The sequence below is a fragment of the Nymphalis io genome, chromosome 5, assembly GCF_905147045.1.
Source record: "Nymphalis io chromosome 5, ilAglIoxx1.1, whole genome shotgun sequence".
Lineage (NCBI taxonomy): Eukaryota > Metazoa > Arthropoda > Insecta > Lepidoptera > Nymphalidae > Nymphalis > Nymphalis io.
Window position 1 is genome coordinate 1,581,104 of NC_065892.1, and position 25,821 is coordinate 1,606,924.

A 25,821-nucleotide genomic window follows, 5' to 3' on the forward strand; every position below is an offset into this window, starting at 1 on the left:
CCACATCATGCAGTGATTCGTGAAGATAAGGCTACAACAAAAGTGAGAGTAGTCTTTGATGCATCATGTAAGGGTGAGAATGGCATTTCTCTTAATGACGATCTCATGATAGGACCACGTCTACAACCAGATCTACGACATTTAATTATGAAATTTCGCCTAGGTCCAATTTGCCTTGTCGCGGATATTGTGAAGATGTACAGAATGGTTAAAGTAGCTCAACAGGATGTGGACTATCAAAGACTCGTTTGGCGCAGAAATCCAGAGGATGACTTAAAAGATTACAGACTTCTTCGCGTTACCTTTGGCACATCCGCAGCTCCCTATCTAGCAGTCAAAACATTACAGCAATTGGCTTTGGATGAAGGTACACAATTTCCTTTTGCTGCTAAAAGAGTTTTGGAGGATTTTTACGTCGATGACCTTATGACCACTTGTGACACGTCTAATGAAGCAATATTTCTGTACAAGGAATTAAATAATTTGATGATGAGAGGCGGCTTTAAGTTACAAAAATGGTCAAGTAATAGCAAATTAGTTATGAAAATTTTGAGCAAAAATGAAAAAAGTAAAGAATCTATGGAAATGATAACCGACCATATAACAAAAGTTTTAGGGCTGACTTGGAATAGATCAACAGATAAATTCGTATATTCAGTACATCTAGAAGAACAAATTATTCCAGTTACTAAACGACGTGTGATTTCGAATATATCTAAGCTTTATGATCCACTTGGATGGATTTCGCCGTGTATTATACCAGCAAAAATTTTAATCCAAAAATTGTGGATGTCAGGTATCTCGTGGGACGAGGAGTTACCATCTTCGTTGAAAAAGGAATGGGAAGAGTATCGCAAGAGTTTAAAAAGTTCAAAATTAGCATGGATTTAGTGACGCATCAAATGCAGCCTATGCTGCTGTTGTTTATGCAAGAGTGCTCGATAAAGACGGACGAATTCATGTAAACTTGTTCACGTCCAAAACAAAAGTAGCACCAATAAAGCAAATATCAATACCTCGATTAGAGCTGTGTGGTGCAACGTTACTTACAAAATTATTAAAAGAAGTCGCAACAATGCTACACGTAGAACCATCCAATATACATGCGTGGACCGATTCGACAATAGTGCTGGCATGGCTGCGTGGCCACCCTAGTCGATGGAAAACTTTTGTAGCGAATAGAGTATCAGATATATTGACAACACTTGAAAGTAATCAATGGTCACATGTTAAGTCTGGTGAAAACCCAGCAGACATCGCGTCACGTGGGATGACTCCTAGTGACTTACAAAACAATATTTTATGGATGAACGGACCCAGTTGGCTTTGTAATGATATTGTACATTATGACAAACCAGATGTCGGTACTAATTTAGAAGAAAGGAAAATTAAAGCTTATTGTATTAATATAAATGAAACGTTTCAATCACTTTGTGAAAGATTTTCGCGATTAAAAAGAATGATTCGAGTAATTGCGTATTGTAGGCGCTTCTTACATTTCAAGAAATCTAAGGAACCTCGACCTCAGTTTACTTATTTGCTAACGTGTGAAGAATTAAAAGTTGCATTAATAACATGTATAAAACAATGTCAACGACAGGAATTTGCCGAAGATATTTTATATTTTAATAAAATGAAAGTAATGCCTAAAAAGAGTAAACTATATTCACTTACCCCATTTGTAGATGAAGATGGATTATTGAGAGTCCGGGGTCGAATAGACAATGCGAATGTCAGTGATGAGGTCAAACATCCAATTATCATACCAAGAAGTGGTCATTTTACGAAGTTAATGGTTGCAGATGCACATGAAAAAACATTACACGAAGGACCACAAATGATGACCAGCTTCCTCAGAGGAAAATATTGGATTATTGGTATAAAAAATTTAGTCAAGGAACAGTACAGGAAATGTGTCATTTGCGCACGTTTTAGAGCTTCTACTCATGAACAATTTATGGGTCAATTACCTACAGCACGCATCTCTGTTAATCGTCCATTTTTTGTTAGTGGAGTGGATTATGCAGGACCCATACAAATAAGAACAACCAAGGGCCGTGGCCACCATTCCCACAAAGGATATGTTTGTGTGTTTGTATGGCTACGCGTGCAGTGCATCTTGAGGTCGTTAGTGATTTTACATCTCAAGGTTTTTTAGCAGCATTTAAACGATTCGTAGCTAGAAGAGGTCACTGTGGTCAAGTTTGGAGTGATAATGGAACTAATTTTGTAGGTGCTTCTAAGGAATTGAAAACTTTATTCTCCAAAGAAAATTCCAATTTGATGCCCGATATATCAGAGAGTTTATCTAACAATGGAACATCTTGGCAATTTATTCCTCCACATGCACCTCATTTCGGTGGATTATGGGAGGCGGGCATCAAGTCAACCAAATACCACTTAAAAAGAGTCGTCGGTAATTCCACGCTCACCTTTAAAGAGTTGACTACGGTTCTATGTCAAATTGAAGCATGCCTTAACTCAAGACCTATTGCACGTCAAAGTGTAGATGACCCAGAATCGGAAATGCCACTAACACCAGGACATTTTTTAGTGGGTGGTCCATTGGTTATACCTCCAGATTACAACTTTGAAATGTCAACTATTAGTACATTAAAACGTTGGCAATTGACTCAACGCATGGTGCAGGATTTCTGGAGACGATGGTCATCAGAATACCTTACGCAACTTAATCAGCGATACAAATGGGCAAAAGTATCACCAGAACCAAATATTGGTGACATTGTACTTGTTAAAGAAGACAATCTTCCTCCAGCAAAATGGTTATATGGTAGAATAGAAGCAAAGCATCCCGGCCCTGATCACATAACTAGAGTGGTAACGATTCGGTGTAAAAGTAATTTGATTAAACGAGCAATTTCTAAATTATTAATTTTACCGATTGCAGACTAATTTCACTAAAACTTCTTTACATATATTTCACAATACAGTCAATTTTGTCAATTAAAACAATTATTTTTTTGTTAAGTTTTAAATTGTATAATTATAATAATTGTTGACGTTATCCGAATGGAATTGTATTGAATGTGTAATGAATATATAACAAACATTACTAAGTCATGATTGAAATCAATAATTTAATTTAATTTTATGTACCTATAGAATTTTCATTTCATAATAAAAATCTCTTTGTTATTGGTTTAATAACATAGATTGATTCAATAAATAAATTGAATTGAATGTGTATTTAATTAGGATTTTTTTTAATAAAATTAATTATTTTAATATCATTATGAATTTATATCTTATCATATTTTTATTGACTTGGTCAAAGTGAAATCATCTCGTGCTTTACGGTGAAGGAAAACATCGTGAGGAAACCTGCATGTGTCTAATTTCACTGAAATTCTGCCATATGTGAATTCTACCAACCCGCATTGGAGCAGCGTGGTGGAATAAGCTCCAAATCTTCTCCTCAAAAAGAGGAGAGGAGGCCTTTAGCCCAGCAGTGGGACATTCACAGGCTGTTACGGCATATTTTTATAATTATATACAGTAAACACATACATTAATTTATTTTATTTTATTGTTGATTATTATTTTAAATTATTGTTGATAATAATTATCCCTTTGTTATTACGCTACATAACAATGTGTGATGAAGTTTGTAATGTAAAATTATACTTAAATTGTCAGTTATAATTATTTATTAAAAAATGTTAAGATAAATGTAATGAGCAATTACTACAATATTATGATCAAATGTAAACAATAATGTTGTAAAAGGGAAAAATTGTTAATATTGTAAAAATAAAATGCGTAAATTTTGTTTAATGTATATGCTCCTTAAGAACTGCGTTCTTGGGAGGCGGCATGTTGACGCCCGTTAATATAAAAAGTTGTGGGTAGATTGGGTTTTACGCGGGTCACCGTATCGTAGTGACGATGTATTTTTTGATTTTTTTTTTGTCTGCAATAAACCGTTGTACGAAACACATGAGTTTTATTCAGTCTTCATATTGTGCGGCTTCGGCACCCATTCTAACTGTTCTATCATCTATGCCAAAAATAATACAGTCCACAGCTTTTCTACCATCAATACCACAACGATTTAATAAAACACATTTTTCATAAAAATATTCCTCCAATGAATCACCGAACTTTGCACGTATCAAAAGCATGTCATTTAATAATTGACCATAATTTTCTTGACAAGGAAATGCATCTAGCAGCTTATTTTGCCATTTTGCTCATACCATCTTTTGACCAGGCCAGTAAGTCTAGATAAAGCAAAATGCATTGTTTGTCTTTTGGACTAATCGAAAATAGATGCACTCATTTACTTTATTTAACCACATAGACATGGTTTGGTTTTTTAATAATGGATCAAAATCAGGTAGTGTATTGATAGTATTTTGAAATCTATCTGTATTATTTTTAGCCATAGCTGTTGATAGTGAACTTATAAATTTGTCAAGGTCAGATTTATTGCTTTTACTACTTTCACACAGTGTAAAGTCCATACCATGAGTGTTAAAATGGTCCCTGCATGCGTGATGGCTTCCGCGATCGTGATCAAGCAACTAATTGGTGCAGCTACGCAGCACCTCTTGATTACCGCCACTGCTACGGTCGCGGACGCTGCGTTGACCAGCAACTTTACCTTGGTTACGACTGTAGTGCTGATCACGGCCATGACTGCTTTCTCGGCGGCGGTCACAGCGGTGTTCACTGCTGCGATTTCGGCTGTAGTCACGTTTGTGGCTACGACTACGATTACGTCTTCGATAATGTCTGCTGTCTTGGCTGGGTTCACGTGTACGTTTTGTTTTACTGCACTCAACACCTTTTAAATATCGTCTTCGGTGACGGCAACTCTGTATTCGGGATGTATCGCGAGAACTAGATGAAACACTAGTGCTCTCAACGTCAGATGTAGTTTTGCGGCGCTTATTACGGTAACGTAAAGATCGATTCTTAAATCGCCGACTCCCTGTTTCCTTAGGCCTGCGCTTAGGTGTAGCACCGGACATCTTGACTCAGTGTTATCCCACTTCTGATATTTGTAAAATAATTTCTTCGAGGGTGGCGATTATATTTTTAAAACACCAATTTACTATCACACAATTTTATTTTAAATCACTTGACACATCAATCACTCTTAAATCATAATACAATTATAACACGGTTTACTTTCACAATTATTAGTCCTTAATTAAATCGCGATTACACCTTATGAATGTCACGACTAAGTTCGCCTTCGGGCAGCGCACCGATAAAAACTGATCTCGAAAATCGTTTGAGACCCTTTTATACTCTTTATTTTATACATAAAAATGTGGGTACATCGTAATTTCATACAAATTGTTTTAAATATTATTTTTATTAAAGACCAAAACCGCTGTTTACAAAAACAATTTAACATAGATATATTATTTAACTTTTAGTGAAATTGTGAAAAATATTTCACTAAAAGTTAACATAATATAATCGAAGATAAAAAAAACTTCCCAGGGGAAAGTCCGAACTTTGACTACATTATACACATTTCGCTACTACAGTGAGCTGAACAAAAAAACATTTTTGTCAGTTAGACTTAGTTAATTTAAGGTGTTCTCTTTTCTAAAGCCAATTTATATTCATCAACGGCCTTCATCATAATATCCAATTTTACTTTAATATGAGGTATTGGGCCTTTCTCCGGTTCTCCAACGACTTTGTAGTTACGAAGTAGTGTCGCCAGTATCGTCTTAATGGACATGAGGGCGTATTGGTAAGCTGAAATGACAAAAATGAGCTAGTATAACTACTGGCATGAGACAAGAACGTAACATCTTAGATCCCAAGGTTGATGACGGTATGTATGGGATGGTTAATATTTGTTACAGTGACAACTTACCAGGTGGTGCATTTGCAGTCTGCCAATAGTTATTTTATTGGCAATAACAATTGTCTTAAAATACTAACACAGCATAAATAGTATATTTATACAAAAATATGTGTAAATAATTATACAAACCGACACATTTTCTTGGACCATTGCTGAACGGCATAAAAGAACAGTCATGTTTCAAATTCAGACGTTCTGGAAGAAACCTGTCTGGATCGAAGTGTTCAGCATCCGAACCCCAGTATTTTGGATCACGATGACATCCCCAAATTGACACCACTACACCTGAACCGCTGGGCAATACGCGCCCAGACGCTAAAACAGATAAAAAAAACAAATTTAGATTAGAATTGAAACAACTAGACTTACAACTTCCTGAAAATGAAACTATAAAACAAAGCGGTACCGACTACCAACATAAATGATCATTTAACAACATCTTTGTAAGAATCTGGACAACTAGCATGCTCTTCAGCTCAACATATTTGATAGAAATGAATAAGATGGTTTAAGCATATCTCTATCTATACTTATAATAAAATTGTAAAAGGCCGATGTCGAATTTTTGTCTGTCTGTCTGCCTGTGTGTTTGTATGTATACATATATATCAAGAATACTACCATTATCGTAATCATAATTTATATAATTTTATATTGATATAATTTTTTTTTAATAATCTTAAGTTGTCAATGTAAGAAATATTACCCATTACTTACATCGCCAATGCGCAAACAACCTTGAGAACTAAGATTCTCTGTCCCTTGTGTCTGACACAAAACATAAAAATGCCAAGTATAAGTACTGCTGTTTTGCGCTAGAATTTCTGATGAGTGGGTGGTACCTGTCCAGACGAGCTTGCACAAAGCCCTACCACTTAAATATACTAGTATTGATTCATAGAATGCATTATATTGGGGTTGATAAACTGATGTGTTTAGTAATGCATAACTCTCAATGGACTAAGATTTGGAACTTAGAACTATAGTAACTTTTGTTCAGCTTAAATATACCTATCCAACGATGTACACGTCGCTATTGAAGGTGGGACCAGAGTTCATACAAATCCTGGAATCTTTTAGACAATAAACTGCAATTAATTCAATAAGTTAAAAAAATTTGGTTCAAGGATTATTTAGATCATAAAAAGTTTGAAGTTAACAATCATTGATTTTAAAGCATGATAATTTAATTTAATTGTATATAACCTATTTAATATGTACCTAATTAAACAGTTAAAATAGACTTTTTCTTTTTCAGCGTGACCTTTTTTTTATAGAATAGGAAGGCGGACGAGCATATGGGCCACCTGATGGAAAGTGGTCACCAACGCCCTTAGATATTGGAATTGTAAGAAATGTCAACCATCGCTTACATAGCCAATGCGCAACCAACCTTGGGAACTAAGATTTTATGTCCCTTGTGCCTGTAATTACACTGGCTCACTCACCCTTCAAACCGGAACACACCAATATAAAGTACTGCTGTTTTGCGGTAGAATATCTGATGAGTGGGTGGTACCTTGGTATTAATTTTTATTAAACAAGTGCTTTTTCATCTTAACATTAAAATTGTAGTGTAGAATTTATTTTTCAGACCGCGTCGAACGAACACTGATTTGATTAAAAAATAAGAAAAACTACTATTTTATTTTTTGTTACAAACATGTTGAGCTTCTAATTTTTTTAAAAGGTTTATATAAGAGATTAGATTAAATTTATTTTTAGCATCATATTTTTAAAATTTCAAACAGGACAGAAGACGTAATTGCTTATTTTATTTTTATTAAATATTGTAATAATAGATTTTTAGTTAGTTTTATGGGGAAATGCTGGTAGTATTCTTGCTATATTGATAGATTTGTATATACTTATTTAAGTTCATAATGATAATTATGTAAACTCATTATTTTGACAAAAATGATGTGATTTCATAAAATTGTTCCTTTGCTTTCGCTTCGCTATAATATGTTAGGAAATCCTACACTGTTCAGAAAGGATTCAAGCATAGGACCAACAGCTTCACGTGCGTTCCGAGTACCTGAATGTTTTCACGGCCAACTTTGAGACTCCTGGCTACTACTGAAAATTTCTCGACTCTAGAAGTTTGAACCTATGGCCTCGTGATTAGATTAATATCCCAGAAGAATAAGCATCCCAGAGTCTGGAAGTTTGTATACACCCTTGCCTTGGAAAGCACGTAAAGCCGTTGGTCCTGCTCCTGAACTCTTTCCAGTCAGATTGCCGTCCCATCGGATTATGAGTGAGGGAAGAGAGAGTCCGCCTGTGTTTTCGCACACACTTGTGCACTATAATATCTCCTGAGCAGTTGGCTATTCTCTCTTGAGATTGGTCGCCGTGGCCGATATCGATCTGGATGGCATTATTATTATTAATACTCACGTAACGCAATGTCTCTCTCTACTTTCCGAATGATGAAAGGCGCGGGAGGGAACAGCCTTAAAGATTCTTTAACAACTCTCTCTAAATATTTTAATTTTTGTAAATCGTCTTTAACAATAGGACGTTTTGAGTCTTCTAGAACTGTACATAGCCTGAAAACAGAATTACTAATTTGTATCCCTTACTATAATATCGTATAGAGGTTGTATAGTTACATAATTAATTTTAAAATAAATTCTGATGACAGACGGAGATAACCAGATGTTTAACCAATAGTACTGTGTACTTAAAATTAGACACATGCAGGTTTCCTCACGATGTTTCCTCCAGCGCCGAGCATGACATGAATATTCATTCGTTCTTGCCTGGGTTTGAACTCGTGATCATCGGTCAATATTTACGTGTTTCAATCACTGGGCCATCACGACTATTAAGATATAAGATATTTTTTTTATTTTCTAGTAGAATTGTTAAGTGGCTTTAAGCAAGTTATAAATACTGTTAGTTTATTTTGTATTATATAAAACTAATGATGTATTCCATAACTGTTGGAGTTCGTATTATTAAATAAATAAATTGAATATATTAATTCGTTGAAATTTTAAATTTAAAATACTCAGACAGTCTATCCAATAGAACGTGGTAAATATTCATCACTTCTCATATAAATAGGCACTGTAAGACAGATTAACCATCCCTTACATTGTTAATGTGCCACCAAGATATATAAGCCGAGTTAAAAGACAAAATAATGTAATAAATAATAATAATTCATTTATTTTTATTATTCATGCTCCAAACATTCTCCTAAAAAGGGAAAGGAGGCCTTAGCCCAGTTGTGGGGCATTAACAGGCTGTCGCTATATATTTTTTGTTTATAGATTAATAAATAAAATTATCACTACACCTTTGATATTTATTCGTATTCATCAAAATTCTAAATAATTATTTGTCAGTTTTATCATTATATCAGTTCACTTTCCACTATATACTAAGTAAGCGACTAAAATACCTTTATATAATTATTGGTAATAGCACTGCAAAAAACAATTTATTATTCAATCGATACTGCGTATTTCCTGCGTATTTAAAATAGGATCGAGATAAATAATTGTACATATTAGCTGATGAATACCGTTTTCTTTATAAATAATAACATCGAAACAACCACATCATATATATAATTTTATTTCATACAATAATTGTATTGTTTATACAATTATTGTATGAATTTAATAATTTAAAAATTAAATAACTTTTTTTAAAATCCGTTAGATTTTTTTTTAAAGTAAACGCGTGTCATAGCATGTTACATAGTGTACTTAACCTACTTATATAAACTTTCCCATCAAAAAATCTCTTTGTTTTAAAATTGAATAGATTTTTTCAAATCTTTTTAAATCCTAAAATTCATTCAAATAAATAAACAAAATAACTCTTCCTAGCCCCTTTGCTCACAATCTTAATACAGCGGTTCTATAGTTACGCAATGCTTTATGTTCTTTTCTCATATATCAAATTTCTGCTTATTTAACTTTAAAGTTAGTATGTGTGTTGTGTGAATCTTAGCCAACTGCGGAAGGCATGATAGTGTGTGCACTAACACAGTTGCACTCTCTATTTCCTTACTCTCATAATCCGAAATCATAATCATCTCATATCATAATCATAATCCGAAAAGTGCTTAGGCGCAGGATCAACAGCGTTACCTAATTTACCACAGAAAATTACAATAACTTATTATCGGCTCGACCTGGGGTTTTCGCCCAAGAATTCGTGATCTACGGTCTTATATCTAGCCACTACGAGGCCCAATGATATCCATATGAGTAAATTTCCTTAATTTCAGTGCATAGATTACCGATAACTCAAAGGTATGTTTTAAATTGTTACTTTTATTTTTATTCATGTATATGAATACTTACTCTTCATATACTTTATCTTGTATTTCCGGATACTTAAATAGCAGCTGTAGAGTGTATCCTATACAATGGGCAGTGGTGTCGGTGCCAGCAATCGACAAAGTCAAAATTTCCTCACGTAGTTCAAGATCTGTGTATCCATTTTCACAACCAGAGAGGTGTATAAGTTGCTCAAGTAAATTCTTCCTTTGATAATCATCTAGATCTGTAAGTTATATAAATTACAATTACAATTCAATTTATACGAAGACAAAAATATTTCTGATACTTCTAGGACTTTCTGTATTGACATTATTTAATAAAAATATAACATTTTTGGAATGAACGTGTATTTTTGTTTCTTTCTTTATTATCTTTACTAAACAAGTTTCATTAATATTAATCATACATTAAAATAAACTTAATGTTAATGAATAGTGAACAAAGAAGGATTTATCTGAAAAAGAGAAATTTTTGAGTTTAAAATTAATAAAATTAATTGCATATATAAAAAATAGTTATGCAATAAATATATACTCATAAAATACAAAAAAAAAATCTGAACTACGATCTTATTGCTAGCAATATTTTGAAGATATTCGCATCTGATTTAAAGATAGGAAATTTTAGGCGGTAACTCACTTCAAAGTCTCACTGAGTACGCATTAAAAGATTTAAAATAAGAACATGAAGAACAAATTGAAACAAAATATTTTAGTTATGACAAGATCATAGCCGCTTTTCAGTGACCTTGTCCATGAAGCAGAAATGTTCTTTGAGATAAGAAGCGAGATAGGAGAAAAATAATCCTATAAAGGAGGGAATCTAACGCGTAAATATGATATTAAACATATACTTAATACTAACAAAATCTAGCAGAATTTGGCTACAATGACATGTTATACAGGCCGCTAAGCGTAGGACAAAAGGAAATTGGCCGCGTGAAAATAGGTCTAATTCAAGCAACGTCAGCTTATATAATAAATATCATAACCTGATCTGATAAACTATTGATTATCTGATTTATAAGCGTACAAAAATTCACATATTCTTAGTAGTTTACTTTACCCAGTAAACTTGCTTTATGTGGAATATAAGTTATACTTTCATCCATGTTTCAACTTTAAGCATAAGGTGAAGTAATAAATAAGTAACGTACGTTTTGTTAAGTCACTAACTCAACCATACATAATAAATAGTCTGTTGACTTCATATAACTTATGAACCCGTAAAGTTTCTAAACTGTAGACATTCTGTCAAATAAATCTTAAAATCATGAAAAAATAATAAAAAAAGAAGACTTGCTAATAAAACTTTGCAAAATTGTCTTCCTAAAAGAGAAATATCGGTTAAATTGTATAGAAAATGAACTGAGGCTTAATGCATTAAATATCACAACTTTTTTAGGTAAAGTGGTTCACATATTATATTTAATTTTATATATGCTTTAACATACGTACTGTAATGAACTTGGTCTTCTGGCTGAGCGCCTTTTTCTTTCTTCAACTCGGCTCGTTTATTTTGTATTACCTAGACATTGAATAATACTATAATAATAATAATTACTTTTTTATAAAGTAAAAATCGATTATACAAACTTACTTCATCCGTAAAATCGTGTAGAATTTTGATACACGCTTCATGTTTAGAATATTGTGGAAATAATTTAAACAGCCAGTCAGGTTGTAGCCATAAATGAAAAATCCTTTTACAAATTATGGCTACAACTTGATTTAATGACGTAACAAAAGGTGAATTCGAATTATTCTGAGCATTCAATTTAACACCCATCGCTGTTTCTAAAAAAAAACATAAATATTTCATAATTAAAAGTATATAAATACAAATATTTTACGCTGTGTGATTTTAGCAAGTAGATTTGATTTCCATCTAAATCTAAAATTGTTAAGTGCAATCAGATGCGTAAACATATGAACTAATAAGTGAAAACAACCCACCAACCCAACCCACCATCGTGGCATCATCACAAAGATAATCGGTTCTATAAATCTGCCTAAAAAATCATTTTTATACGGCTTCCGTGCTGCTCAGACCCCAATATTAATGAAATAAAGGCAAGCGAATAATACTTATGATAAATACAAATAATTAACAAACTATTTGATAAGACATTCTTCAAAGTATTCTCCTATAACTCTTTATGTACATCATTCATAAATTTTAATTCATACTGAGACTAAGTAGACTACATAGGATTCAAATTAAAAAATAAATTATTCTGTTTGTCAAGTAAATTAGCAATATGTATTTAAATATAAATTATTAAAATCACTTGACTCCTTAGGTGAAGATGTGAAGCGGTAAGTAAGAGGTATTTTTTAGTCTTTAATTTGTTTTAGTTAAATACAATGTTTTTTTTAATAATTTATAAGTTTAAAATAAGGTTACTTAATTTTTTATTAGCCATGTTTTATAATCATATGATTTACTTTGTCTACATGCATGCATGCCTTTTGATTGTATGTAATATGTATTTATCACATCAGCATGGCATCCTTTAGTCCGGTCAAATAAGACATTTCAGTTAACTATAATTAGCATAACGCTAAAAACATGTCTTATAAGCGTGTTTTGGCAGTCGCGCGTTTTAAAATTTGCAATTAGGTAACCGCGAAAATTTAAGGAAAATTGTATATTGTTAATTATTTATGTTTAAGTTTATGTTTAGAGTTTTAGAGCGTGATGTTAGATTATAGTTCAAAATGTCAAATGAAAAGTAGCAATAAATGTGTATCCAATATGAAAGGCGCATAATTATGACTGGACAAGCCAAAATATTTACTGACACTTTATCACGACATTTAAACGTAAAAATCTATTTAAAAATAAAGATTTATACTAGACTTTAATGAATAATGAATCCAATACCTTTCGTCTGTGATTCGACTAACGAAGAACTTGACGTTACTCATTACAAAAATTATCATATATGTTTAAAAAGTACAATAAAATAACTAAATTTTGTTTTCTGACTAAATTATTAGCCCCATTATTGTTATACTTTGTTCGGAATAGGTAAATAACAATATTGTTTTCGCGAAACAAAGAAATGTCATAATTCAAAGTCTGACTTCGCGTGTGTGTCTAATAATAGATAAACGTGAATAAATCAACGTGAAACCTGACGAGCGACGTTTGCTAAAATACGTCTATATCTGGAACGACCATTAATATACTTCTTACGTGGACAATATTTGAGAAAATCTATCTATAGTTAACTATGAAAAATAAGTATAGCCATAAGTAACAGCCATAAATATCCAGGAGCTGGTCAAATGGTCCTCTCTTCTAATAAGTCGAGATCTAATTGTTTCTTTTTATAGTATAGGTTGGCGGACGAGCATTGGTTCACTTGATGGTAAGTGTTCACCAACACCCATAAGCATTTGGCATTGTAAGAAATGTTAACAATCGCTAACATTGCCAATGCGCCACCAACCTTGGGAACTAAGATGTTATGTCACTTGTGCCTGTAATTACAATTGGTCACCCACCCTTCAAACCGGAACCCAACAATACCAAGTACTGCTGCTTTGCGGTAGAATATCTGATGAGTGGGTGGTACCTACCCAGACGAGTTTGCACAAAGCCCTTCCACTAGTAAAAAGACCACTAAAAAGAACCACGAGCCGTATTTACTATCTAAGTTAACTATTTATTGTAATTATAATTCAGTAATTTTTCATATAAGACGAACAGACAAGACACTCCGACATAAAATGTTCTCTTTTTTTATAGTATCATAAAGACAAAAAAAATTCAATGTATTGGAAATTGTTCTAATAACTAAGTTACAAAAAAGACACCTAGAAAAATAAAACCTAATGTTATTACAAAATTTGAGCCCAAATTATTAGAGCCGTTTCACTGTGTCGCCGTTGCGTGTTATTGAGGAGGAGCACCCAATGTCCATGGGGTTCAAGCTTGCTTCAGAACAGATAGACACGGACAGAGTAACTTTCGCATTTATAATATTAATATGAAGTATAGATCAACTGATAAAACATTTGGAATATCACATCACAAATACAAAAACACATTAAGTTTCTTTGTTCGTGTAGTTTTTGTACTTGTCAAGATACTTTGTTTTAAATAAAAGCCTTCATATTTTGTAAAAAAGTAACTTACCACACACTGTATCCAGCGTATAAGCAGTTAAATATGAAGAAATGCTGAAATATCCAGTTCCAGTTTTATTAGCTAATTTTTCCACTAGCTTTACGCTATGTTCCGAAAAAACATCAAAAAAAATTTCAAATATTTTTGGACTAAATGCTGGAATAATCATCTTTCTGCGACGTCTCCATATTGAAACTAAAATAAAATAGCACCAGTGCATGAAATTACTTTAGATTCTCCAAAAAAAAAATCACTTCCAAAATATTAATGGAATAAATTAAAAAGTACTAACTTTGTAGAATTAATTAGTTCAAAACTTACCTGGTGCAAAAACACTGCCATTGCCAATGACCTTTCGCATAAATCTATGTAAGTCGTCTTTTTCGAGGCAGGTTTTTAGTATCATCTCTAAATCGACCGGATCACATACTACTGTTGAGAGAAAATAAGTAGCTCTTTACACAAGTTACAAAGCATCGGAGTAAAATTGTTCCTCATTAGGAATCACGCTTATGTATAGTAACTTAAGGGAAAAAGAACCCTGAACTGTTTACCCATTGAACAACAAGCATGATGTTCAATGGTGCTTTTATGAGCCTCCTTGAATAAACTACACTAACGCACTTTATTCTCACTTTTGCTCTCATAATCCGATGGGTCGGCAAATCCGACTCGACCGGAAATAGTGCCGTCGCAGGACCAACGGCTTTACGTGCTTTCCGAAGTTAGGGAATGTACACAGTACCAGCTTCTAGACTAGGCTACTAGGAATTTTATTTAAATATATACATTTGAATTAAATAAATAAATATTTTTTTTTGATTAATTGTGATAGTGGAAACACAAACACATTCATGAAACATTTTTTACTAAAGTTGACGTAAAAACAAAAATAATAGCTAGTATTAAAATAATTATCCCAAGTTTGAACTTACACACTTTGTATTGTAATTAACAAAGAGATAATTTAGAAAATTAAACTAATAGTAATTATAAGCTTGAAGGTTGACACGATATACATAGAGCAACGCTTGTTGAGCTGGATGAGTGCGGTGTCGTTAATGGAACATAAGTAAGCAGAGCCTAATGTTCTACAGTCAGATTTGATATAATACGTCAGAACAAATTTCTAGTTACTTCGCCTTTTCAATTCGCATTAAAGCTTTAAATATATACAAATGTAAATTAAAAACTGCTACTATACAAATGTCACAATCATGTGGAACGATCGCAAGAAGTATCGCAATTTCGATTCTCTGGGCGACATATTAACCAGCCACCAATTGCCTGTATTATAAGATGAAGTACTACATCCTAACCATATAATAAAACCAAGGATCAAAATAATAATAATAATCAATCATTATTTATTCACATGTTAAGAAATAATCGCAAGACCTCCCCGAACATCGAGCGCTACCAAGAAATACCATACCGTGAGAAATAATCACACCATGCATTCCTTGAAGCTAGCACCTGTTGCCAGCGTCGCTGCTTTGTTTCGCAAGACCTCCCGAACATCGAGTGCAACCAAGAATTGCCATACCGTGGGGACCATTCAGTGATTCACCGATTTCGTTATAAATATGTAATTCAGACTACAGATCTTCACTTTTTGTTCTAATATCGAACAGACTGTCACGTATTAGAAATTAGAAATAATTAATTGTTAAATTTAATTACTTAAATAAACGTATAAGTTAAATTCGTTCGGTTTCATTCTGCATCCTCAACGGCAGCCCTACGTAATTGGCGCAGTCGGTAGGATGCTCGCGGAACGTTTCGCGTAGAAGATTTCCGTAATCGTGTGAAGCCCCGCCGTAGCTTGTCTAGCTGCTGCATCCAGAGCATCCGAATCTACGAGTAGTGCTGCACCAGAGGTATCCAGACATCGATAACGCAGAGAGACCGAAACATGTTCATGTGAGTACACTAGATTCTTTTTAGTGGTTGCTCAATCCTAGCCTAACTAACCTGTTAATAAAATTTGCCAAGATTTTTCATTTAAGAAAATCGAAGGAACCTAGGATAGTTATTAGTAGTAGGCAAACTTTCGTAGATAATAGAAGATATATTAGTTTAAGTAGTATAGAAGAACAAACGGAAATGTCTGAGTTAGACACCATTTATAAAGCCTTAAGGTTGGTACCCGAGTTCGACGGGAACCCAAATGTACTTACTAGATTTTTAAAATTATGTGACCAATTGGTAGGACAGTTTTGTAGTGATAATGAATTAAGTAGGTGTGCTCTTCTCAACGGAATTCTTAACAAAGTAACAGGCTCTGCTGCTCGCTTAATTAATTCTAATGGGATTCCATCCGACTGGCAAGGCATTCGAACTGCTTTAGTGAACAACTTCGCGGACCAACGAGATGAGACCGCTCTATATAACGATTTAGCTATTTTATCGCAAGGTTCTAGCACCGCGCAGGAGTATTATGAGCGTTGCCAGAATCTATACAGTACTATAATGACCTATGTAAACCTGCATGATACCCTTGAGACCACCATTAATGCTAAACGAGATCTTTATCGTAAATTAACGCTTCAAGCGTATTTGCGAGGTTTGAACGATCCCTTAGGATCGCGCATACGTTGCATGCGCCCTGAGACCATCGAAAAGGCATTAGAATTCGTACACGAGGAGATGAATACTATGTACCTACAAAATCGGAACCAAAGATTACCTGACAAAAAATCTATAAATTCTATGTCCGTACCAAATCAAACCTAGAACAAGATGTAATATATGCCATAAAAGAATACGTTACACCACGTATAAAAACAGGAATCTTAATTAATCCCCCACTTGAAATGTACAAAATTATACCGGTTATACAAAGATATTTCAAAAATTCCGCAATGAACCTAGTTCTTTCCAAATTAGAAGTCGAAAACGTTAAGGATTACCTAAAAGCATCCATTATTCCGTTCTCGATTACGACACTTATATAGTTATGTTAAATAAACTAAAAGGTTTATACAATTCAAATGTAGTGCTAGATATTAATTTTAGGGAATATTTAGATCTATTAAGATTAGGATATTATTATAAAGATAATGATATAATCTTGGTAATTAAGTTTCCAATCATGAATCCCAATAACTACATCCTTTACAAATTGTCCTTAGCCCCTAATAGTAATGATAAAATTATAATCCCTACCTATCCATACGTAGCAATTCACGAGAAAGATCTACTGTATATAGAGACAGAATGTCCGAAGTACAGTCACGGTCATCTTTGCGAGGACAACTTAAACCGACACTATGGAGAGCAAACGAGCTGCATTCAACATCTTATACTCCAGCAACATATCCATGAAACCTGTCGGGTTACTCCAGTAATCTTATCTTCTCAAGCCATGGAACAATTGGATGATCGTCACTATGTTCTGAGCTTTCCCAACTTAACGAAAGTTCATTTAACCTGTTCTCAAGATCAATACAAAAACCTTCTCGGAAGCTATCTAGCTGAAATACCTAAAGGGTGTGCTCTACAAACGTCCATCTTCACCATCACTAACCACCATGATCAAGTAAAAGGACAAGTTTTGAAAATGTTGAATATAGAATATAGTAATGAAGATCCATACAAAGCGACAGCGAAGAACATCTTGAAATTGAACAGTATAGATTTGACTCACTTACATTCAACCAATACCAGGATTGCCTCTCAAGAACCAGTGACTTTGGAATTGTCGAACTTAGACACGCTCTATCACACGACTATACCTGTCTACCTACTCATCGGTGCATCAGTACTCACTATTAGCATCGTCCTCATTCGTCGCAAATGTATGCTTTCAAAGAATACTAACCAGAAGGAAAATGAGGCAACCAGAACACAAGAAGTCCAGGACAGCCCCAGAGATCCTATGTCTCTATCAGCACTATTTTCGACAAAAGTCTCCAAATAGCTGCTGATCCTGCGGAGGGAGTTGTTAAGAAATAATCGCAAGACCTCCCCGAACATCGAGCGCTACCAAGAAATACCATACCGTGAGAAATAATCACACCATGCATTCCTTGAAGCTAGCACCTGTTGCCAGCGTCGCTGCTTTGTTTCGCAAGACCTCCCGAACATCGAGTGCTACCAAGAATTGCCATACCGTGGGGACCATTCAGTGATTCACCGATTTCGTTATAAATATGTAATTCAGACTACAGATCTTCACTTTTTGTTCTGACATCGAACAGACTGTCACGTATTAGAAATTAGAAATAATTAATTGTTAAATTTAATTACTTAAATAAACGTATAAGTTAAATTCGTTCGGTTTCATTCTGCATCCTCAACGGCAGCCCTACGTAATTCACACACCTGTGTATATATCACTGATTGTAAACATTCAAAAGTAATGTGGTTTCCTATCAAGAAAAACTCAAAAAAGAGTTGACAGTGGCTTAAATTCCGTGCCTCGAAAATTATGAAAATATCTTGTCGGATTATGAGAGTGAGGAAACAGAGTGGACTTACTTACGCACACATTTGTGCTCCATAATATTTATTGCGCAACTGTTTATTGGCTAGTTGCCGTTAAGCCGAACGTTATGACCGAATTCGGTATGGAAGACATCGCCACCTTGGGAGATGTAGTCGTGTAATTCTGCGTAAGGACTATTTTAAACATTAACAAAAATAATATCTTTTAGATTTAAATAAAATATAGCCTACGTTACTCACTGATAATGTAGCTTTCTATGGGTAATTTTTAAAATCGATTCAGTGGATTTTGTGTTTATCCATTACAAAAACTTAAATCTTTTCTCTTTTTAATATTATTATTATAAAATGTATGTACATAGAAGTATAGATATCTGCGTTTTTATATTTTTTATGAAATTAGGTAAAAAAAAATTGTTATTAATAAAACTATGGTGGAGAAACTAGATTTTTGCGTGCCCTCATCTCATCTGGCTGCGACAGACAAATGGGCTATTCTCTCTTCGTATATCCTGCGATAAATTAAAACATTAAATAATAATAATAACAAATACTTACAAAAGTAAAGTAAATGATTTAACCAGCCTTTTATGATGCCGTCGTTTTCCATAGCCGAGTAGCTGAATCTTTGCATAGTCAACATTATATCTGAAAGTAAATATTTTATTTGTAGACAAATTAAACATAGTTCATTGTAAATTAACTATTAATGTATTATTTATACAAAATAAAATTAAGAATAAGCTACTGTACAAATGATAAGTGCATGGAATGGTGGCAAGAATGCTAACCTCCTCCCTTCCTTCTTAAGTCCACGCGAACTGGTTCTCGATGTCACCGCCTAACTGTGACATCAATTCCATCGCGAACAAAGAAATTTGGCAACTCCTTTCTTTGTCGCACTTCCAAAAAATGGAATTCCTTACCAGCTCACGTGTTCCCCTCCTCTTACAACCCGGGTTCCTTCAAACGAGGCGTGAAGAGGCATCTTGCGGGCCGGCAAGGCGAAGGCGGCTAGTACAGAACGTTTTTCCCGTCTGTACTGGCCGTCGTCGCGTTTGGACTCTACTGCCACTTACCATCAGGTGGAGTAGAGTCATTTGCCCTCCCGGCATATATATAAAAAAAAAAAACCACATTTCCCCTTTGAATAGAATCTCTGGGCGAAATGGACCAGCGCTCTTTACTATTTTAAAACATTTCCTCTTAAAAATCTTAATTGTTTGTAATGTGGACCATTTCTGCACAACACAGTCCAAATAATCATATATAATAATATAATTATTCTTATTATTATATTTTCATAATTCTTACGAAAGATATCGCGATAAGACCATAGACAAGTTTCAGTACTTTTTATAGTTTTGACATATTTCAACAGGTAGTTGAGTAGGTTGTTTGAAAATACTCTTTTTTTCGGTTTGTAAATAAATTTGTTGTAAGTTAAGTAAGTTAAAGTTCAGATAGGTATTTCGTTTTGTTGCCGTATATACTTTTTTCTCATTGTTTTGTTAAATATATACCTGTTCGGTTAGTTATATATTATATAAGAAGTACTACACAGATTTACGTTTCAGTTTCAAAAGGGAACAATTTCCTGGGAAGGTATCGTTTTCAGTCACAATAATAAAGCAGGGAAAGACATTCAAGTATGTCGAAATTAATTTAAGGGAATGCTGTTTTTCTCATGGACAATTGTATGTTATATATATCCTATCTAGATCCGGGTGCGGCAAAAACCAATAAATACTAAAACCCCACGAAAAAAAATATGAAAATGTTGTATATACTGAAATATTATAAATCTTATCTTAATGATTTTAGGTTATTACGCGGGTGAAATCGCGCGCACAGCTACATTATGTTATACATATTAATTTAAAACGTGTTTATATATAACAAAATACAAAATACGGCGTACATTTCATTTGATATCCGTCTCTGCAAAATAAATAATTCCTTCTGCGGCAAAGAAATGATTTCTATAATAAAATTTAAAGTGATGATTTAACTTGTCCAATTTATTAATTATTATATAAAATTATTAATATTATTTATGTAGAAATTATTAATATGACATATAATACAAAATAAGAATTGGATGGGTCGCAAATTTGTAGATTTTCAAGCAAGGTTAAATAAATGTATGCACATAATTGTATTATTATTTTCTTATCCTTATTTATTTAATTGTTAGAGAAAATAACTAGTAACTTACTAATTTATGAAGTTTTTTCTACACTTAAAATTAGGAAAGCAACTTTTATTGTCACACACTACAGAACTAAACAAATATATGAAATGAAAATAGGACAAAAAAATCATTTAAAATTTTCTGGGGCAATAGAAACCAGGTATAAGCAGAAAATAGCTGAGTCAAAACACAGCACTTGATTTCAGCTGGTCCCGAAATTATGCCAATAATAACAGATAAAAATTAGTGCTTGTAAATTAAAAAACAATTAAAATTTTCCACCAGAAGTGAAAATCATTACTTATAATAAAAAATTAAAGTTAAGTTACAACAAAACGAAAATAGTATTGGCGAGTTATTCTACCAAATTATACACAGTGAATTGTATATTGCATTAAAACCTTAATTTAAATTTTTAAAATACCTTCTGTACTCCCTGCCAAGTAGCTCGTTATTCCTATAACGGGAAAATCGCCCTTTGGAGCAGGAATGACCGAAGCCAACTTATACATTCTCCTCCTTCGATATCTAAATAGGATAAACCACAGCACAAAAATCGTAAGCAAAAAATACGCGATCATTTTTAAGCCGAAATATTTGAATACGAATCCGAGACGAGTATATTTACGAGTGCGTTGAGCGTATCTGTGAAAAAAATTTGCACTCTATTTTATAAGAACATTTTTCCTTTGCACTACCGTCGGTATGCGGACAACTTCTCTGCTTTAATAACTTTAGGATCACAGGTTCATGGCGCATAAAGGGCAACCTTCAGCTCTAGGAAAACACACTTGTCTATTTCACGCGATATATATTATATGAACGCGTACGTTGTCGAGAGTACTAAGTTTTATGCAGGCTAGCAAACAAGCGTGGTTGATGTTATCAACTGTTTATTCACGGAAGCAGTAGGCTGTATATGTACTGTGTGATACTTGGCAGTTTACGAGATTTACTTTACTTTATACTTTACTGTAAACCACAAGGAGAAAAATACACATGGATACAGCCTAAATAAATAGTAACAGCCTGTTAATGTCCCACTGCAGGGCTAAGGCCTCCTCTCCCTTATTGAGCAGAAGGTTTAGAGCTTATTCCACCACGCTACTCCAGAGAAGTAGAATACACATGTGAATTAATTTCAATGAAATTAGACACATGCAGGTTTTTTTTTTGATGTTTTCCTTCATCGTCAAGCACGAGATGAATTATAATCACAAATTAAACAAATAAAAATTCAGTGATGCTTTCCCGGGTTTGAACCCACGATCATCGGTTAAGATTCACGCGTTCTAACTACTAGGCCATCTCGGCTTCTAGCCTAAATAAAAGTAGCATACAATTATGGCGACCTTATCGCTACATAGCGATCTGTTCCAGGCAACCAACGGTGTAAGTAATAGCTGATAGGATATGAGGTAGGTGGTGCTGAGATTTATTTTGTTTTTTTTTTTCAGAATCAACTTAAAATCCATATTATTCACTTAAAAATCAATACAAAAATTTGACTACGTATTTGATAATAACGACGTAAAGTACAACCGAATATACCATGGCCAATGATAAAGCATTTCACATTATCTTATTGCTAGTCACATTTATCTATGAATGCTTCGCCTTTTTAAATCGGTTCTAAGCTCATAGTGTATCCGTTTGGCGGCTCTGCATCAAACTCTCACATGTCCACCAACAATTGCTCACCGAAACACATGACATTATTATAAATTAAATGTATATAACGAATTCTATGCACACAAAATCTGATAGTTAAATCTAATAGTAATAACAGCCTGCAAATGTGGGAGTGGGACACATCGTATAAATTGGTTATCACCAAATCCTGTGACCTTGACAATCCTCCTCTCAACAATTATTCTACAGATAACTACTACAAATTGCAATACATTGTATTGCTGAATTCCAGTTTGAAAAGTGAGTGAACCAGTACAATTATGTACAAGCATAAGAGATATGAAATCTTAGTTTCCCCTGGTTGAAAAACCATTTGTACTACTTTTTACTGATTTGACATATTTCTAAAACACATAATCATCAGATGAGAATGAATGATGGATAAGAATTATTGACTGGAATAGCAAACTCGGAGCTTAATCATATGGACTTCCAAAAATTAGACCATTACAAAGACTTTATTACAATTATTACAAAGACTTTCAAATACATAGAAACAGCCTTTTAAACATACGCTTCATTTTTAAAAATAAGCACGTAGCGATAGTTTTACTTCGGAGATTCATGCTAACGTCTGATACGTGATTACTTAGGTAAGCATGTACCTATTATTGTCAAACAAGGCGATTTAATGTTATTAAGAAGCATTACAGATCGTCTTTCCTTATATAAGTACCAGCCGTGTACCCGATGGGATTTTCCATTTATACGCCTCAGTAACCAACCGACTTTTATCAGATGCTTAGATTTTGTTTTAATATTTTGCAATAATATAATCTTTAACAATATTCAAAACTTACTTCCGTACGTGCGGCTTCATGTGTGAAGGGGGCTTGTGTTTGGTTTAAAAAGCCTAAGTTCATTCATTAACTTGACACTATTTCAATTATATCATCATAATATTCATTAGTATTCAAGGCAGCTACAAAAAAAGACTCTTCTATTCTAGTACAGAAAATGTTATAATTTATATACAGAGCAGAACATCTATATGTAGTGTTTAACTTACAAATGCAACAGTACAGCCCTAGCATACAATTATAATATTTAATTATTTTACCTGCCATGAATGATTACTTTCTACAAATAACATACATTTACAATAAATATTTTGTATTGAATATTCCACTGATCGGTGTCTATTTTTATGCTCAAGGACTTTTGAGCAAATTTCAAATAAGGTTTTATAAATAAAAGACTTCTAATTATTTTAGATGGATTTTATTATGCTAAGCATGTGTGTTAATATTTGTTTTAATTAGAATGTTTGTCCGTAACAAACTGCAGCAGAATCACTAGAAAAGTAGTCACAGAACGTGCACCCTGAAACAAAATAATTAGATGTTTTTAATGTCCGTGCCTTTGGTGTATCTTAGCTTTGTTTTGTATTAATGTTATTTTAATATGCCTGCATATTTATTACCAGCCCGTATCACTACGTTTCAGGATTAAAAATATTTCTACCAACATCTACCTCAGACTTACCAATACTAAGCATCTTTGTCACTGTCTCATACAAAATTACGTTAAATAATACATTTTACAATTTTAAAGTTTAGCTCGCATATAAGAAATACAATAACAAGAGATTCAATGCAAATATACGGTACATTATTGTTGCAAAAAAAACTAGGAATAAATAATTATAATATCTGGTTATAATATACCATATAAAGAAAATTTATTTTTTGTTCATATAACATTTCGATAGGAGCCGAGTCTCCGAATGTAGTTAAATCACAAAAATCCAATGCAGGTTCAAGGTCTGAATTTTCATGTGCTTAATTTGTGTTTATAATGCATCACATGCTCGACGGTGAATGCATTTTTTTTTTTATAGAATAGGAAGGTGGACGAGCATATGGGCCACCTGATGGTAAGTGGTCACCAAACGCCCTTAGACATTGGCATTGTAAGAAATGTCAACCATCGCTTATAGCCAATGCGCCACCAACCTTGGGAACTAAGATTTTATGTCCCTTGTGCCTGTAATTACACTGGCTCACTCACCCTTCAAACCGGAACACAACAATATCAAGTATTGCTGTTTTGCGGTAGAATATCTGATGAGTGGGTGGTACCTACCCAGACGAACTTGCACAAAGCCCTACCACCAGTAATAATAATGCATATATTGTAAGAAAATCTGTTGATCGTATCTGTTAAGGATAATAGCCACATATGTGTTCACCTTGCTGTTTTGAAGCAGTGAGATGGAATGAGCTCCAAAAACTACTACAAAAAGAAGAGGAGACCTTAAACCTGCAGTGAAAACATCGACAGACTATTTGACTTTACTTTTTTCTATTTATTTCAATTAAAGATGTATTACCTGTAGTTATTTTTCAATTTGATTTAAAAAAATTAAGACACTTACTTCCAACATCATCATATAGTCCAGTTTGAATAAACCATGAGCGGTAAAGATTGGTATTTGGTGAAGGATTTGCAGCGATAAATGAACAGCCTAAAAATAAACTTTATTATTTTATTGTATGTTCAACTAATAACAGACCAACAAATGGTCCCACCCATAGGTTTAACCCTGTAAAAAATATTAACCATTTCCAACGAATTGGAACTAAGATGTTATATATCTTTTATACCTTTAGTTCTACCGGCTTTCGTGCTAATCTTATAGCTTAAGGTTGAAAATATAAAAGATGATAGGTCAAATCATGAGTCAGAACAGCAGAAAGTTTTGGGCATTTGCTGTCAAAAAAATTCTGAATAGCAGTCGGAGTTTAGAAGTTAGCTATACTATCTGGTGTCTCGGAAAACGTGTAAAGTTATTTCGGATTGTCGTCCCATCACATTAATATTGTGACTAGGTATTGCGCCTCTATTTAAGCATTTATGCACACATTTATGCGATATAATACCATGCTAATGTTAATATTAAATTACCTCCGTTTTTATCGAAGGGTCTACATCACTGTTTATAATTTCATGCGCTACGTGTGGTGTAATCTGAGCCTGTGAAATAAAAAAATATGTATGTAAAATATTTTATCCATATTATCTTATTAAAAAAAGAATTGATATTTCCTTACGCACCTCTTTAACAGTCGCATCACTAAAATAAATGCAAACATATATAATACTTAACGCATATCCGATTTGCCAAAAAACGTAAATTAAAAAATCAACATAATTTTGGAAATCATGAAATAAGCCAGACGCAGTTGCCTCCA

At 33.5% G+C, this 25,821-nt stretch overlaps 2 protein-coding genes and 1 long non-coding RNA gene across 4 annotated transcripts in view; 1 reads left to right on the forward strand and 2 right to left on the reverse strand.

The window, feature by feature from the left end:
- LOC126768787 (cytochrome P450 4d2-like) overlaps positions 1-21,804 on the reverse strand; it is a 104,417-nt gene extending 82,613 nt beyond the window's left edge. Inside the window, exons 1-10 of one of the 2 annotated variants that reach the window (XM_050487116.1) lie at positions 21,360-21,804; positions 19,300-19,389; positions 14,614-14,724; positions 14,302-14,487; positions 11,755-11,951; positions 11,613-11,682; positions 10,177-10,378; positions 8,252-8,403; positions 5,981-6,166; positions 5,384-5,739 (exon numbers count right to left, since the gene is read on the reverse strand). In XM_050487116.1, the coding sequence (XP_050343073.1) occupies positions 5,567-5,739; positions 5,981-6,166; positions 8,252-8,403; positions 10,177-10,378; positions 11,613-11,682; positions 11,755-11,951; positions 14,302-14,487; positions 14,614-14,724; positions 19,300-19,389; positions 21,360-21,516 (1,524 nt within the window). In that variant the 5' untranslated portion in view covers positions 21,517-21,804 and the 3' untranslated portion in view covers positions 5,384-5,566. Of the gene's footprint in view, positions 1-5,383; positions 5,740-5,980; positions 6,167-8,251; positions 8,404-10,176; positions 10,379-11,612; positions 11,683-11,754; positions 11,952-14,301; positions 14,488-14,613; positions 14,725-19,299; positions 19,390-21,359 lie in introns of those variants that run through there. The other variant, XM_050487112.1, reaches the window with a different exon arrangement.
- The window catches only part of LOC126768803 (uncharacterized), an 83,052-nt gene that overhangs the window by 51,558 nt on the left and 5,673 nt on the right, over positions 1-25,821 (forward strand). The gene's annotated exons all lie outside the window — the stretch shown is intronic.
- LOC126768780 (uncharacterized) overlaps positions 1-25,821 on the reverse strand; it is a 70,426-nt gene that overhangs the window by 14,299 nt on the left and 30,306 nt on the right. The gene's annotated exons all lie outside the window — the stretch shown is intronic.